At 35.7% G+C, this 13,383-nt stretch overlaps 2 protein-coding genes across 2 annotated transcripts; both read left to right on the top strand.

The window, feature by feature from the left end:
* Positions 1–6,509: 6,509 nt before the first annotated feature.
* On the top strand, positions 6,510–9,032 carry col8a1a (collagen, type VIII, alpha 1a). The gene is made up of 2 exons (XM_073819609.1): positions 6,510–6,726; positions 6,819–9,032. Exons 1-2 carry the CDS (start codon positions 6,510–6,512, stop codon positions 8,744–8,746), a joined length of 2,145 nt encoding a protein of 714 aa, XP_073675710.1. The 3' UTR covers positions 8,747–9,032.
* A 1,636-nt stretch (positions 9,033–10,668) lies between these two features.
* On the top strand, positions 10,669–12,937 carry jagn1a (jagunal homolog 1a). The gene is made up of 3 exons (XM_073819606.1): positions 10,669–10,800; positions 11,322–11,427; positions 11,509–12,937. The coding sequence occupies exons 1-3, from the start codon at positions 10,692–10,694 to the stop codon at positions 11,969–11,971; spliced, it is 678 nt and encodes a 225-aa protein (XP_073675707.1). The 5' UTR covers positions 10,669–10,691; the 3' UTR covers positions 11,972–12,937.
* The last annotated feature ends 446 nt before the right edge of the window (positions 12,938–13,383 follow it).

The following is a 13,383-nucleotide window of genomic DNA, read 5'->3' as shown; positions in this document are numbered from 1 at the left end:
AGATATACAACTAAATACAGCCTTTCCACATTTTATATAGCCTAATTCTTATCTGTATTGGGTGTTGAATATCAAAATGAAACTTTCACTGCACTGATTGTAACAGCCAAAGATGTGAAAATGTGTTTCATTTTTGAAGGTAATACGCTATTTATCTTTGGACTCTAATCATATACTCTATCAATCAAAAGTTTTGAACTGTTTTTGAACAGTAAGATAAGTCTCTTCAGCTCACCAAGCCTGCATTTATTTGATCCAATGTACAGAAAGTTCTAAAATATCTCTATATTTCTATTTGAATATATTTTAAAATGTAATTTATTCCTGTGATTACAAAGGAGAATTTTCAGCATCTTTACTCCAGTCTTCAGTGTCACGTGATCCTTCAGAAATCATTCTTATATGCTGACTTGCTGTTCAAGAAACATTTAATTATTATTATTATCATCATCAATATTTAAAACAGTTGAGTGCATTTTTTTCAGGCTTCTTTGATGAATACAAAGATTCAAAGATCAGCATTTCGTCACCTTAGAATTATAAGGTTCTATCTAACATTTTTGTCAAAATTGAGTTAGTCACATATTCTTATTCTGTGACAACTTCTTTTGTAAGCTGTGTACATTTTTGGCCTTTTTTTAGAAAACAAAAATGATTCTATCTACAGAAGTATATGGAATGCAAAAACTTTGAAGCTCAATATTTCAAAAGTGCTCAGAATGCAGATTGAACCTTACAATTTTAAGGTGACGATTTATCTGAAATAATTTTGTAACAACATAATAATAATAAAAAATGTTTTTTGAGCAGCAAATCAGAATATTAGAATGATTTCTGAAGGATCATGTGACTGAAGTATGATGCTAAAATTCAGCTTTGAAATCATGGGAATAAAGTACATTTTAAAATATATTCAAATGGAAAACAATTATTTTAAATAGTAAAAATATTTCACAATTTTACTGTTTTGCTTTGGATCAAATAAATGCAGGTTTGGTGAGCAGAATACACTTCTTTAATTTGTACTACACAAAATGTGATTCATATAAAGCAAAAATAACTGTTTTGTAGCTTGTTTAATCATTATGAGCGGTTTATACAGTGTGAATTTGTATTTAGTGTACAGTTATACAGAAAACTTTTTATACATCAAATTTATTATAGAAATATTGAGCAGAAACACATGTTGATGCATGATAATAAGTTTTCAGCCAGTTTCTAAGCTAATGTGTTAGCTCCCTCTCCTGGTGGCAGCCATATGGAGTCTTTGCATACACGTGTGATTGTGATAGTGTGTACCTGATAGTGGACTGTAAGTTTAACTCTCAGTTGTCAGAGGAATACAAAGTAGACATCCATTAGAGGCACAATGGGATGTGACTCGTGAAGGGCAGCCTCACGATTCAGCAGAAATAAACCGATTGACAATCTAAAGGTTTCAAAATGCAATAGTGAACTGTGCATGATTTTTGACTTTCAAGTAACTGAAGTTAACAATAGGTTGATGGCAGATTTATTAGCTAATATATGGCCAGTAACCATGCATTCATGCTTATTATGTGTTTGCACTCCTGTCAGTAGTTTAATCGCTACACAAATGTTAAAGGAACCTGACAGCAAAAAACCTCTTCTTATCACTATTTATTTTGCCTCTTTCTGCTAATAACCAATCACTGTCAAAGGGAACCATCAAAGCCAATCAGCTTTCAGTATCACTTTAGTGTGTCAAAAAAAAATTACATGTGAGACCAAAATGTCAATCAAAATTAAGTTAAACTGAAATGATTAATTTGCCATGAGTTCATCTACAGTAGTCAGCATTTGAGGTGGATCAAAACAATACCCGTTCTTGTCTTAGAGCAACTTTGATTAACTTTTTTGATACATTTCAAATGTTGACTACTGGACACTTATGTAAGCAGAAGATAGATGGAAAGGGCCTCTCAAATCAATTGTATAAGCTTATAATGGTATGTATATAGTATGGAGCAGCATAATTTGTTCGCTTTATTTGCTATGTTGAAATGTGTTGCATTGGTGATTAGAGAGATTTTAATGTGTCATTAATTAACTATTATAGTATCTCAGAATTTCTGTACATAAATAGCATTATTATCATTTAATATATAGGTCTTTTTACATATTTATTCATAAATCTAATATATTAATCTATGAGATATATATATTCTTTCTTTTCTACAGACATTCTTCTCTCTCCACACATGCACTTTGAGGCTAGCAGGCCCTTGCTGTGTTTCTCACTCCTATTAACGCTCAGCTGTTAAAATGCTTGAAAGTGACCCAACAGATGTTTAGAGAGAATGAGGACCCTGTTTTACCTCAAAAAGGGCCTGTTTGTTTCACAGCTGGGCTGAGAGTTGCGAATCCCACAGCACAATATAGTCCTCCTGCTACATCATACAGTAGATCAAATGAGACATTGACTGTTTACATATTCTGTAGATTGACTGGCATATGAATTCTTTAAGCACCTTTTGATTGGTCTGCTACAACACAAGAATGTTAGTACAGTCTCTGTCTCATCTGTCTGGTGTTCCTGGAGCACTGTTTATAAATGAATTAATTCAGTTTAGAAATTAAACTCTAATTTTGTTACATTTATGATGATAATAATAATAATCATAATAATTTCCTCTTAATTTGACCATTAGCATCTTCTTTCTTATTAATGGGGTAGTTTCTTGTCACTTGTGTAAAACCAGTCTTATTTCTTCTCAGTTGTAAATTTGTAAATGTAAATTTCTAGTTGAATCAAAATGAGATACTAACCAACTAGTTCAACTAGTCTAGAATCTGTTGGCTTACTGCATCTTGCAAGTCTTCCCTTGGTTTGCACCAAGAATCACCCCTCTCCTTTTTTCCCATAGAGAGGCAGAATAAAAGTGTTGTCATTGATGATTTATGTGTTTCTTTGTGAGCGCACCGCTCTGTAAAGATGGGCGAGAAGGGCGTGAGAGACTGAATGAAATGAAAGACAGAAAGGAATAATGAGGGACTAGGCAGACAAGAACAAGGAAGAATTTCTGTAAACACTGCTAGCCATCTGGGTCTCAGTGAGTGGCTAAATGTGAGTGTTTAACTAGACTTATTTGCTGAGGTGTTCATGTGTTCAGTTACTAAAGCATTGGGATTCCAGAAGAACATTTCACAAATAGCATGGAGGACTTTCATTTTTACTGGGTTCAGAGGTCACGTTTAAAAGTATAGGCTAAATTTAGATGCCACAGAGTTGTCGAATCTCAAATGAAAAAGACTGGAGACTGCATACACTCTTAAAATAAAGGTAATTATTGGCATCAGTGGTTCTTTGAGTAACCTTGAACATCCATGGAACCTTTCAAATGCAGTCAAAAAAGGTTCTTTAGATTTTCAAAATATTCTTAAAAATGGTTACTTTAGGAACTGTTCACTGAAAGGAACAAAAAATAGTTATTTTATGAAATCACTGCAAAAACACTGTTTTTGAACCTTTATTTTTAAGAGTGTAATATGGACGGTGATGTTAGTATTAAAACTGATATTATACTGTTAATTGATAACCAATGCTGTCCAAAAAAATTAGGTTGGTAAGATTAGATTAGATTTGATTTGATTGATTGAATATTGTATCCTATCCTCACAAAGACTGCCTTTATTTGTTAAAAAATACAGTAAAACTCTAATATTATAAAATTTTACAATTTAAAATAACTGTTTTCTATTTAAAATGTGTGATTTATAGAAGTATATCTAATATACTTATTTTGTGCTCAACAAATTATTATTATTAATGCTGAAACTGGTTGTGCTGCTTAAAGGGAACAGCATTTAGTTGTAATAAAAATCTTTTGTAACATTATAAATGTCTTTACAGTAACTTTGCACCAACTTAATGCACCCTTGCTGTATAAAATGTCTTGGGGAAAAAAACTGGCCGCTAACCTTTGAACAGTATTGTAAATTTTTTTTATAAACTAAAACCAAATATGTGCCAAATTTAACATATGATAATAAAAAGTTAATTTAGGTATCACTAAAATATCTAATTTTAACCTTTGTTGAAACTTTCATTTAAATATGGACATTGACATATACATCTTTTTGGTAAATTCATTATTATGTATCAAGGTTTCAGGATGGTATGTTTAGACATAAAAACAAACAAACAAACAAACAAACAAAAAACACATCTCTCATCTTTTAACTAATTGGCAGGATTTGAAGTCGAAGTCCACATGGTAGCTGCTTATTTCTTTCTAATTATGTTTTCCATTAAAATTATGACAATATGTTGATATAATCATTATTGGTAGAGTGTATGTTGTTCTAGTCATTGCAGTGATGCCTAGCCAATAAAAAAGCTAATGTTAATGCTCATGTTAATGATTAATTAGTTTAATGCTTTTCCTCGTTGCAACATTGTCTTTGTTTACTGATTTGATTGTTTTGTTTTTGTGAGTGAATGAGACTATAGGAAGTCCATAGAAAGGCCTGGGAGAGTATGTGGGAGAGTGAAAGAGAGAAAAGAGGCCAGCTGATAGGGTGAAAATGTCTACTCAGTGTTATTCTCTCATATCAACTGAGAGTACATCAAAGATATTTAAATATACTAAGACGGTGAACTTACATTACTTATAAATGGGGGAAAGCACAACGTGCATTATGGTGGAATAAGTCCTGCCTTCTAAATAAAAGAGCCAATCACCAGTTAAAGTCATTGCATCACTGCAGCTTCTATTAGGAGCTCTGCTTGCCATTGAAACAGTCATTGTTCTGAAATGTGTGCTTAGGACTTTGTTGCATTTTCTAAAATATGTTATTTGAAAGTGAGCAGGGCAAGCAGTTTCAGGTCTTCTCCATTCAGGTATATAGGACTTGGTCTTGAATGCCAAAAATAGCTGCCTAAAGCCCCTCAAGGGACATTACATTCATCTCTTTGTTCTTCTTTTCTTCAGTACTTTCTCTTTCTCTTTTTCTCAGACATGGGAAAACTATTTTAGCTATAACTCTCACTCATAATAAAAATACTCACTCAATTTTAGTTACATGTACAAATACACATTTCAGAATGTGTGTGATTTTATTATTATGCTCTTAACAATGTTGTAGCGAACAATAAATTCATAGTTGGATAAAACTATATGCCTTATACCATATAATTTGATCAATTCTGTCAAATCTTTTGATATCATACATTACACTTTATTAGTTAATGGCACATATAAATGTTAATGGTTTTCTAACAAGCTTTGATGTGCAGTGGACAAATCAAATTGCATGATGCTAAATCATCTTTAAAAAAAAATATTTAATGATCATAAAACAGCTCTTTGGCCAGAAATTATGTCCTTATGTCTCAAAGAGCGGAAAACCTAGATGGCCCATGACATATCAGTGTGATTCTCAGCATCCTGAGAAAAAGCCAAAGGTCAACTCCATCACTTCCCTCATCTTGAGGCAATCTTTGTTTCTCATCTAATTCTCATCTAAGTTGTTTTATTTTTCTTTATAAAAACTAAAGGATCAGTTAGCTATAGAAATGTAACAAGAGACAAGCAAAGCATTAAACGTAAACTTAACAATGTAAGCATACATGAACACCCACTGTTTACTGTCTGGGATTCTTGCAGTGTGAAAGGTAAATTACTGAAAGTTTCTTTCTAGTTACTGAGAACTTCCCTAGAGATTCTTAGAAGTGAGAAATTCCAATAAAGGGGTTGCTTCCTGTCCTTTGACTTGCTTTTACAGTTTAAAAGAAAGGTCATGTTTAAGAGTACAGGCTAGATTTAGTTACCTGAGAAACTAATCTTAAATCAAAAGTTTGAAAATGGTATAAGAAAATTGCATAATTTCGGGAGGTAATGTTGACACTGAAATTAAAAAGTTAAAATAACTCAGTCAGTAGGAAAACAAGTATCTTATTTTCTTAGACATTTACACTTAACATTTTAAACTAAATGGCCTGGTTCTCTGGATTTGGAAATGATCATGAAATGGTATGATTACATTTTAAGGTAAAACTGCTGTTGGTGATTTTTGTTTTGTTATTAGCTAAAAAAAATATTAAAATTAAAAGTGAATAGTTGCATAATCTTCCTTTGTGAAGGAAAAAGTCAATTATTGTGCTTGTATGTGGTCTCTCAGTTGGCACTTTGTTAGTGTTTTAGTAGTTTAATGTCTTAGCATGGTATACAAAATTTTTGTTTGTTTTATTTTTGTTATTTCATATCAGACAACAGGGTATGCTGCAGAAATTATAATTAATTGATATTGCTAGCAATATATATTATACATTACTTAATTCCTTTTACTAACTTTTGAATTGATTTGGATTTAATATTGGATTGAGAAATATTTAAATAATTTGTGTTTATTTAACTGTCAATTGGATGATTACCGCTTATGTTATAACTATTATTATTTAATTACTTATTTTTATTAAATGTATTATTATATTGGATAATAAATTTATTGAATTATTAATTCTTAATTTTCTCCCCCCACAGGCCATGGTCATGGCTGCTTTCCTAGTAGTTTTGATGCAGTTGGCTGTTTTGCCATCAGCTTTTGGAGGTGCATATTATGCACACAAGTCACATCCTCAACAACATCAACCCTTACCACAGATCCCTTACAAGGGCATGACAAAGGATATGTCACACATGCCATATCCACAATACAGAAAAGAACTACCAATGCCCCTAAACAAAGGCAAAGATGTGAAAGGTATGAATACTTGGTTATCTTAGCAATTATGGTCACATTGTAAATGGTATACATGGCATTGTAGTCCTGACCCTATGTTTTACCTTACAAAGGTGAGACCATTCCAAGAGGTGAGCAAGGTGTTCAAGGAGAGACTGGACCACAAGGGCCCTCTGGTCCACCTGGGCCCCAAGGACCTCCTGGGCCTCAAGGTATTGGTATAAAAGGCCCTTCTGGAAAGCAAGGACCTCCTGGTCCTCCAGGAATTACAGGAGTTGGTAAACCAGGAATACCAGGTATGCCCGGGAAGCCAGGAGGTATTGGGGAGCCTGGAAAGCAAGGTGAACAAGGACCCAGAGGTGAAAATGGACAGCCAGGCATGACTGGGCCACCTGGTCCTCCTGGACCCTCCGGCCTGCCAGGAATAGGAAAGCCTGGTGGACAAGGATTACCAGGACAGCCAGGGCCTAAGGGAGAGCCAGGACATAAAGGTTTTCCTGGTCTTCCAGGATTACCTGGCCCTAAAGGAGACAAAGGAATTGGACAACCAGGCCCACTAGGGCCAAGAGGGCCAGCTGGGCCACCTGGCCCCCCAGGGCAGGCAGGATTACCAGGAGTGGGTAAGCCTGGGCTTCCTGGTGTAGCAGGTCCATCTGGTATTCCAGGGAAACCCGGACAGCCTGGGGAGCCAGGTCCAGAGGGTCCAGCTGGTGAACAAGGCCTACAAGGACCACAAGGTGCCCCTGGTATTGGAATTCCAGGAGAAAAAGGATTACCAGGACAGCCAGGTACACCTGGCCACAAAGGATTACAAGGACCACCAGGGCTGCCTGGGAAACCTGGATTACCTGGATTTGGCAAACCTGGATCCCCTGGCCCAAAGGGTGACAAAGGGATGGGAGGGCTTCCTGGTGCTCAAGGACCAAAAGGAGATAAAGGTTATGATGGTCAGCCAGGCCTGACAGGTCCCTCTGGTCAAACCGGTCCTCCAGGTCCTCCAGGACCAGTGGGGGCACCAGGTGGAATTGGTTCCCCAGGACTAAAAGGAGAGGAAGGTGCAGAAGGAGCCAAGGGAGATACTGGACCTATGGGGCAGCCAGGTCCACCAGGAATTCCTGGCCAAGCAGGTCTCCAAGGTGAAGATGGAGAACCTGGGCCAAGAGGAGCACAAGGACCCATAGGTCCCAAAGGAGAAGGAGGAAGCAGAGGTCTACCTGGTCCCCCTGGTCCATCTGGCTTGCCTGGACTTAAAGGAGAACCTGGTCAGGCTGGCCCAGAAGGACCACAGGGTCCTAAAGGCATTCCAGGACTTGCAGGGCCAGGTGGACCAATTGGGCCGCCTGGATCTCCTGGGCCAAAGGGAGAAGTTGGTCCACCAGGCCAAGCTGGTCCACCTGGTGAAGGCATTGCTGGAATCCCTGGTCCTGTTGGTCCAACAGGTAAACCTGGCCAAAATGGATCCCCAGGTCAGCCAGGAGTCCCAGGTCCACCGGGACCTCCTGGTCCCCCAGGCCCACCTTCTTCTCCCGACATGATGGGTGTTCTTCCTGAGATGGGGCCTGCCATAGATGGTGTGAAAACTGGTGGGTACAAGAAAGGGAAGAATGCAGTTAAAATGGGTAAAATGATGGGTGCCAATGGTCTGGAGATGCCTGCTTTCACCGCCGAGCTTACCACACCATTCCCTCCAGTTGGCACGCCAATAGTGCTTGACAAATTGCTGTATAACGGGCGTCAGAATTACAACCCTCAGACCGGTGTGTTCACCTGTGATCTCCCAGGCATCTACTATTTTGCCTATCATGTACACTGCAAGGGTTCCAATGTATGGGTTGGCCTCTACAGGAATGGGGAGCCACTTATGTATACATATGATGAGTACAAGACTGGATTCATAGATCAAGCATCTGGGAGTGCAGTGATTCAATTACAGCCAGGAGACACAGTTTATTTGGAGTTACCATCTGAACAAGCAGCTGGATTATATGCAGGAGAGTATGTCCATTCCTCCTTCTCTGGCTTTTTACTGTACCCGATGTAGACCACAAGAATAAGTGAAAAAAAATTTAAGGAGAAAGAGGAAAGAAAGAACTGACATTAAAATGTTTGACTTTTAAAATTTGTCAGTATTCTAAGTACATTTTCACAGGAAAGGAAGAAGATTCAGAAACCGTTCCTTTCAACTCAACATAACAATATCAGATACAATATGCAATCTGCACAAAGACTCTCACAGATTCTAATTCAATTCAACACTGCATTGAAACAGATTTTTGAAAAGATTGTTTTTGTAACCTATTTATGTATTTGTTTAATTGATGGTATCCAACATGCGTATACATGCTTTAATACACTATTTTTAATGACACTTGCATGATAACTAATGTATTTGTTTGAATATTCAGTTTTTCAAAAATATCACATTTTATATTTGTTTATCTTTATCAATGATTTTAAAAATGATCAAGGTTTTGCACACTTGTAATATTATAACACAACTGCTGTGTGAACTGCAACCAAAGTCTGAATTTGTTTGTATGTCTGTGTGTATTTGTATGTCTGTGTGTATGTGCATGAGAGAGCATGTGCGTATGTGTGCTAGATTTGATTTTAGCCAATCTCCCCGCCCACAAAAAGATTAGTTTAAATACTAATTTGTCTGAAAACCACTTTTGTTTCTCAAATCAAATCAAATCAAATCAAATCAGATCATTAAAATTATGTTTTTCTCATAATACTTTTAATCTAATACTTTAAATCCTTAGTTTCCACCCCACTCTGAATTCAACCCCTGGCTTTTCAACTGTTTGATGAAATTGTACCTTTTTTTTGGACTGCTGATTGTATAAAATCTTTGTTTTTATATGTCGGTCACTTTCAACAATGGTTCTAAAATTGTCTAATCCAATGAAAATCTGTTTGAGTACATCCCATCCCCTATTATTTCCCTTTGTTTGTGAGTTTTTCTTTGAATTTTTTAATAAAGATGATTTACACCCATAATTGTATGTCCATCAAATTCTTGTACCCTAATTTTGTAACAATGACATGAAATAACATATCTTACAAAAACCATCACATACAGTTGATGTGATGGTTTAGACACCAGATATAATTTTTTTGTGCTAGTGGGCACAGGACACTATAGTTCCTTTATGTAAGTGAGGATAGAAAAATAAAGTAAACTGTGACATATTATACCCAAAAATTCTTCATACAGTAAAATTGCAACAATGAAAATTTATAAAAAAATTAATTTGTCACTTACATAATTTTCTATCAAAGTTATATGACATTATCAAGATGAATTTGTTCTGACACAGTTTAAGTCCTTGTCAAATTTTACTATTTTCTAAACTATAGCGAATAAACTGTGATAATGTGGGAAGTGTTGAAGGTGTTTGAATAAATTTTGGTTTGACTGTAAGTATGACCACATGGGGAATTTGCTATAGCCTAAGAGTAAAGTATCACATTTAAGATATTATTACCATGTATGAGAATAGGTAGCCTATTATAAAGATTAACACAGCAATTAACATCTGCACCTAAATCTATAAAACTCATTTATTAGTCATTTAAAAATGTGACACATTTACTGTGGTGATGGTCAATAATACTATTCAATAGTAATTATTAACGCAATATAATACTAATGTGGTAACTGCCTTAGTCATCAAAACACGATGGCAAAAGCTTGGCTCATGGATTTTTTTTCATGGATTTTATTATGCTGAAGTTCTATGATAGGCTTATGGACTAATTAATATTCATCATAAGACCAGCCTTCACCACATAATCGATTCGCCAGCTGTTACATCTCCGTCTTTCCGGAAGTCAGAATGGGCAGGAACCTAATTAATATTTATGAGCCAAACCACCGCATCCTACTCAGTACTTTGTGATGTTGAGGATGCGCAGAAGTGCTGTTGTCAAATCACATTGTGCGGAGGGGCGGAGAGATTCTGTACTGCCCTGTTGTGCGCATGAGCAACATATTATTGCCTTCATTGATAAAAATCCTTTGTGTTAACGTTTCCTCATCTAATCTTCTCACTGTCGCTTTCGGTGCGTTTCATCAATTCATACGATACGGTAAGTCATTTATTAAAAGGCGCATCGCATACAATAACCACTTTCAATTTACAGTTCGCCTGTCGGTTCAAACGGTCAATTTATCCGGAAACCAGCCGGCAAAATGTACTTAGGCTATATGTTTTTAAATAGACCACTTAATTGATGTCTTTATTTCATTATTGTAACACATTATGAAATATATTTTACTGCTTCACCTTCCTTGTTTACATTTGAACGTGTGAAATTCACACGCTTTGCTTATATAGGAGGTTTAGTTTTTTTTAATGTAAATTGACCATTACATTGCGCAGATGTTAGGATATCTATACTGGGCCTCTGTATTAGACGTTAGTGCAGTATTATCCATTTCAGTTATTGTGTGGCTTGATACATTCAATTCCAAATACTTAATTATTTTTTTAAATAGCATTTTGAGATTCGATTTCAATTCAAATATGCTCTGTACATTAATAATTGCAATTTGCTAAATTAATATGTCATGTATTGGGTCCTGAACATTTATTTACATGTTGTTACAGTCATCTGGAAATCGGCCATGGCATCGCGTGCAGGCCCGAGAGCTGCAGGGACTGATGGGAGTGATTTTAAACATAGAGAGAAAGTGGCTTCTCACTATCAGATGAGGTAACTAATACTCTCACCGCAATATAACTGCATATATGTATATATCAGAATATGTATTTAAACTTTGAATATGTCTTTCAGTGCTTCATCGAAATCAGAGATTAAGAAGCTCACCGTGGTGCATTTCTTAATATGGATACTGGTGGCGGCTCAGGTGGCTGTTAGTCATCTCAATCTGGTGTCACATGATCTGGTGGCCATGCCTTATCAGTGGGAGTATCCGTACCTTTTGAGTCTCCTGCCCTCGTTTATTGGAGCCATGGCCATGCCGAAAAACAACATCAGCTATCTGGTGATCTCCATGATCAGTGCTGGTTTGTTCTCAGTGGCTCCCTTGATTTTTGGTGCGATGGAAATGTTTCCACTGGCCCAGCAGCTGTACCGACACGGGAAAGCTTACCGGTTTATCTTTGGTTTCTCGGCTGTGTCTGTGATGTATCTACTCATGGTGATTGCTATTCAGGTGCACGCATGGCAAATCTACTACAGCAAGAAGCTTCTAGATGCCTGGTTCAACTCAACACAAGAGAAGAAGAAGAAATAAACATAATGTTGTATACTCAGATTTATTCACCCTCGTTTGTCTCAGTTGCTACTGTACAATGCATGCAATTATTGTAAATGTTTGAATATATATATATATATACATTTGTAAGCCAACAAAGCTTACTTAATATCTGGATTTTACATTTATTTACGTACAGTTGAAGTCAAATGTTTACATCAGAATCTGCAAAATGTTAATTATTTTACCAAAATAAGAGGGATCATATAAAATGCAAGTTGTTTTTTATTTAGTACTGACCTGAATAAGATAAATCACATAGACGATGTTTACATATAGTCCACAAGAGAAAATAATAGCTGAATTTATAAAAATAACCCACAATTTTTTCAGCATTTGTGTATTTGAACCCTTTCTAACAATGACTATGCTTTTGAGATCCATCTTTTCACACTGAGGAAAACTGAGGGGCTCATATGCAACTATTACAGGGTTCAAACACTCACTGATGCTTCAGAAAGAAACACAATGCATTAAGAGCCAGGGGTGTAAACTTTTGAACAGAAGGAAGATGTGAACATTTTTGCCTAAATATCATATTTTTTTTCCATTTAGTACTGCCCTTCAGAAGCTACAGAAGATGCTTACATGTTTCCCAGGAGACGACCCCCCCCCCCCCCTAATCTTCAAAATATCTTGTGGACTATATGTAAACATCTTCTATGTAAAATATCTTATTCAGGTCAGTACTGAATAAAAAATAACATGCATTTTGTACAATCCCTCTTATTTTGCTAAAACAATTACCATTTTGCAGATTCTGCAAGGTACATGTAAACTTTTGTCTTCAACTGTATGTTTAGCTTTTTAAATTATGTTTACCTTGTTTTGTTTTGACAGTTTATTTAAAATTCTGTTTAATTGCAAATTGTTTAGTCCATGTCAAGAATACAGAGCCATTCACATCATTTTTAATACTTTATAAATAAAATATTTATTTAAATATTTCCTTGTAATGTATTTCAAATAATTTCATTCTAAGCTTCATTTAAAAAAATGGCATGGTCTATCATAGGTTGTCTTTTTAGCTTGCATTATCAATAGGAATTTATACTTTCTTTTAAATTGTTTTGATTTTTCAGAAATCTACTTCTGACACAACGCTTTCACACAATTTTAGGCTAGGAGGTGTTACATCAATATTTGGTAAGACGGAAGAGAAATGTAGAATATTTTATCTATCTAATAGAGGCTTCATCTAAATAATTATAGTTTTTTTTAACTCTTCAAACTGTCGATTAGTGGTTAATATGATCCATCTGGTGGGTTAAATCAAGAAAAATAATGCTTGCTTACCCAATCACAATATGTAAAACAAACACAGCAGACTACAGAGGAACAATTCAGATAGTCACCTGAAAAAATAAAATAGTTTCATATAAAGCACATTG

This window comes from Garra rufa, chromosome 15 (genome assembly GCF_049309525.1).
Source record: "Garra rufa chromosome 15, GarRuf1.0, whole genome shotgun sequence".
Classification (NCBI taxonomy): domain Eukaryota; kingdom Metazoa; phylum Chordata; class Actinopteri; order Cypriniformes; family Cyprinidae; genus Garra; species Garra rufa.
Note: the sequence above shows the minus strand (reverse complement) of the source record. Positions and strands in the feature narration are given on the sequence as shown.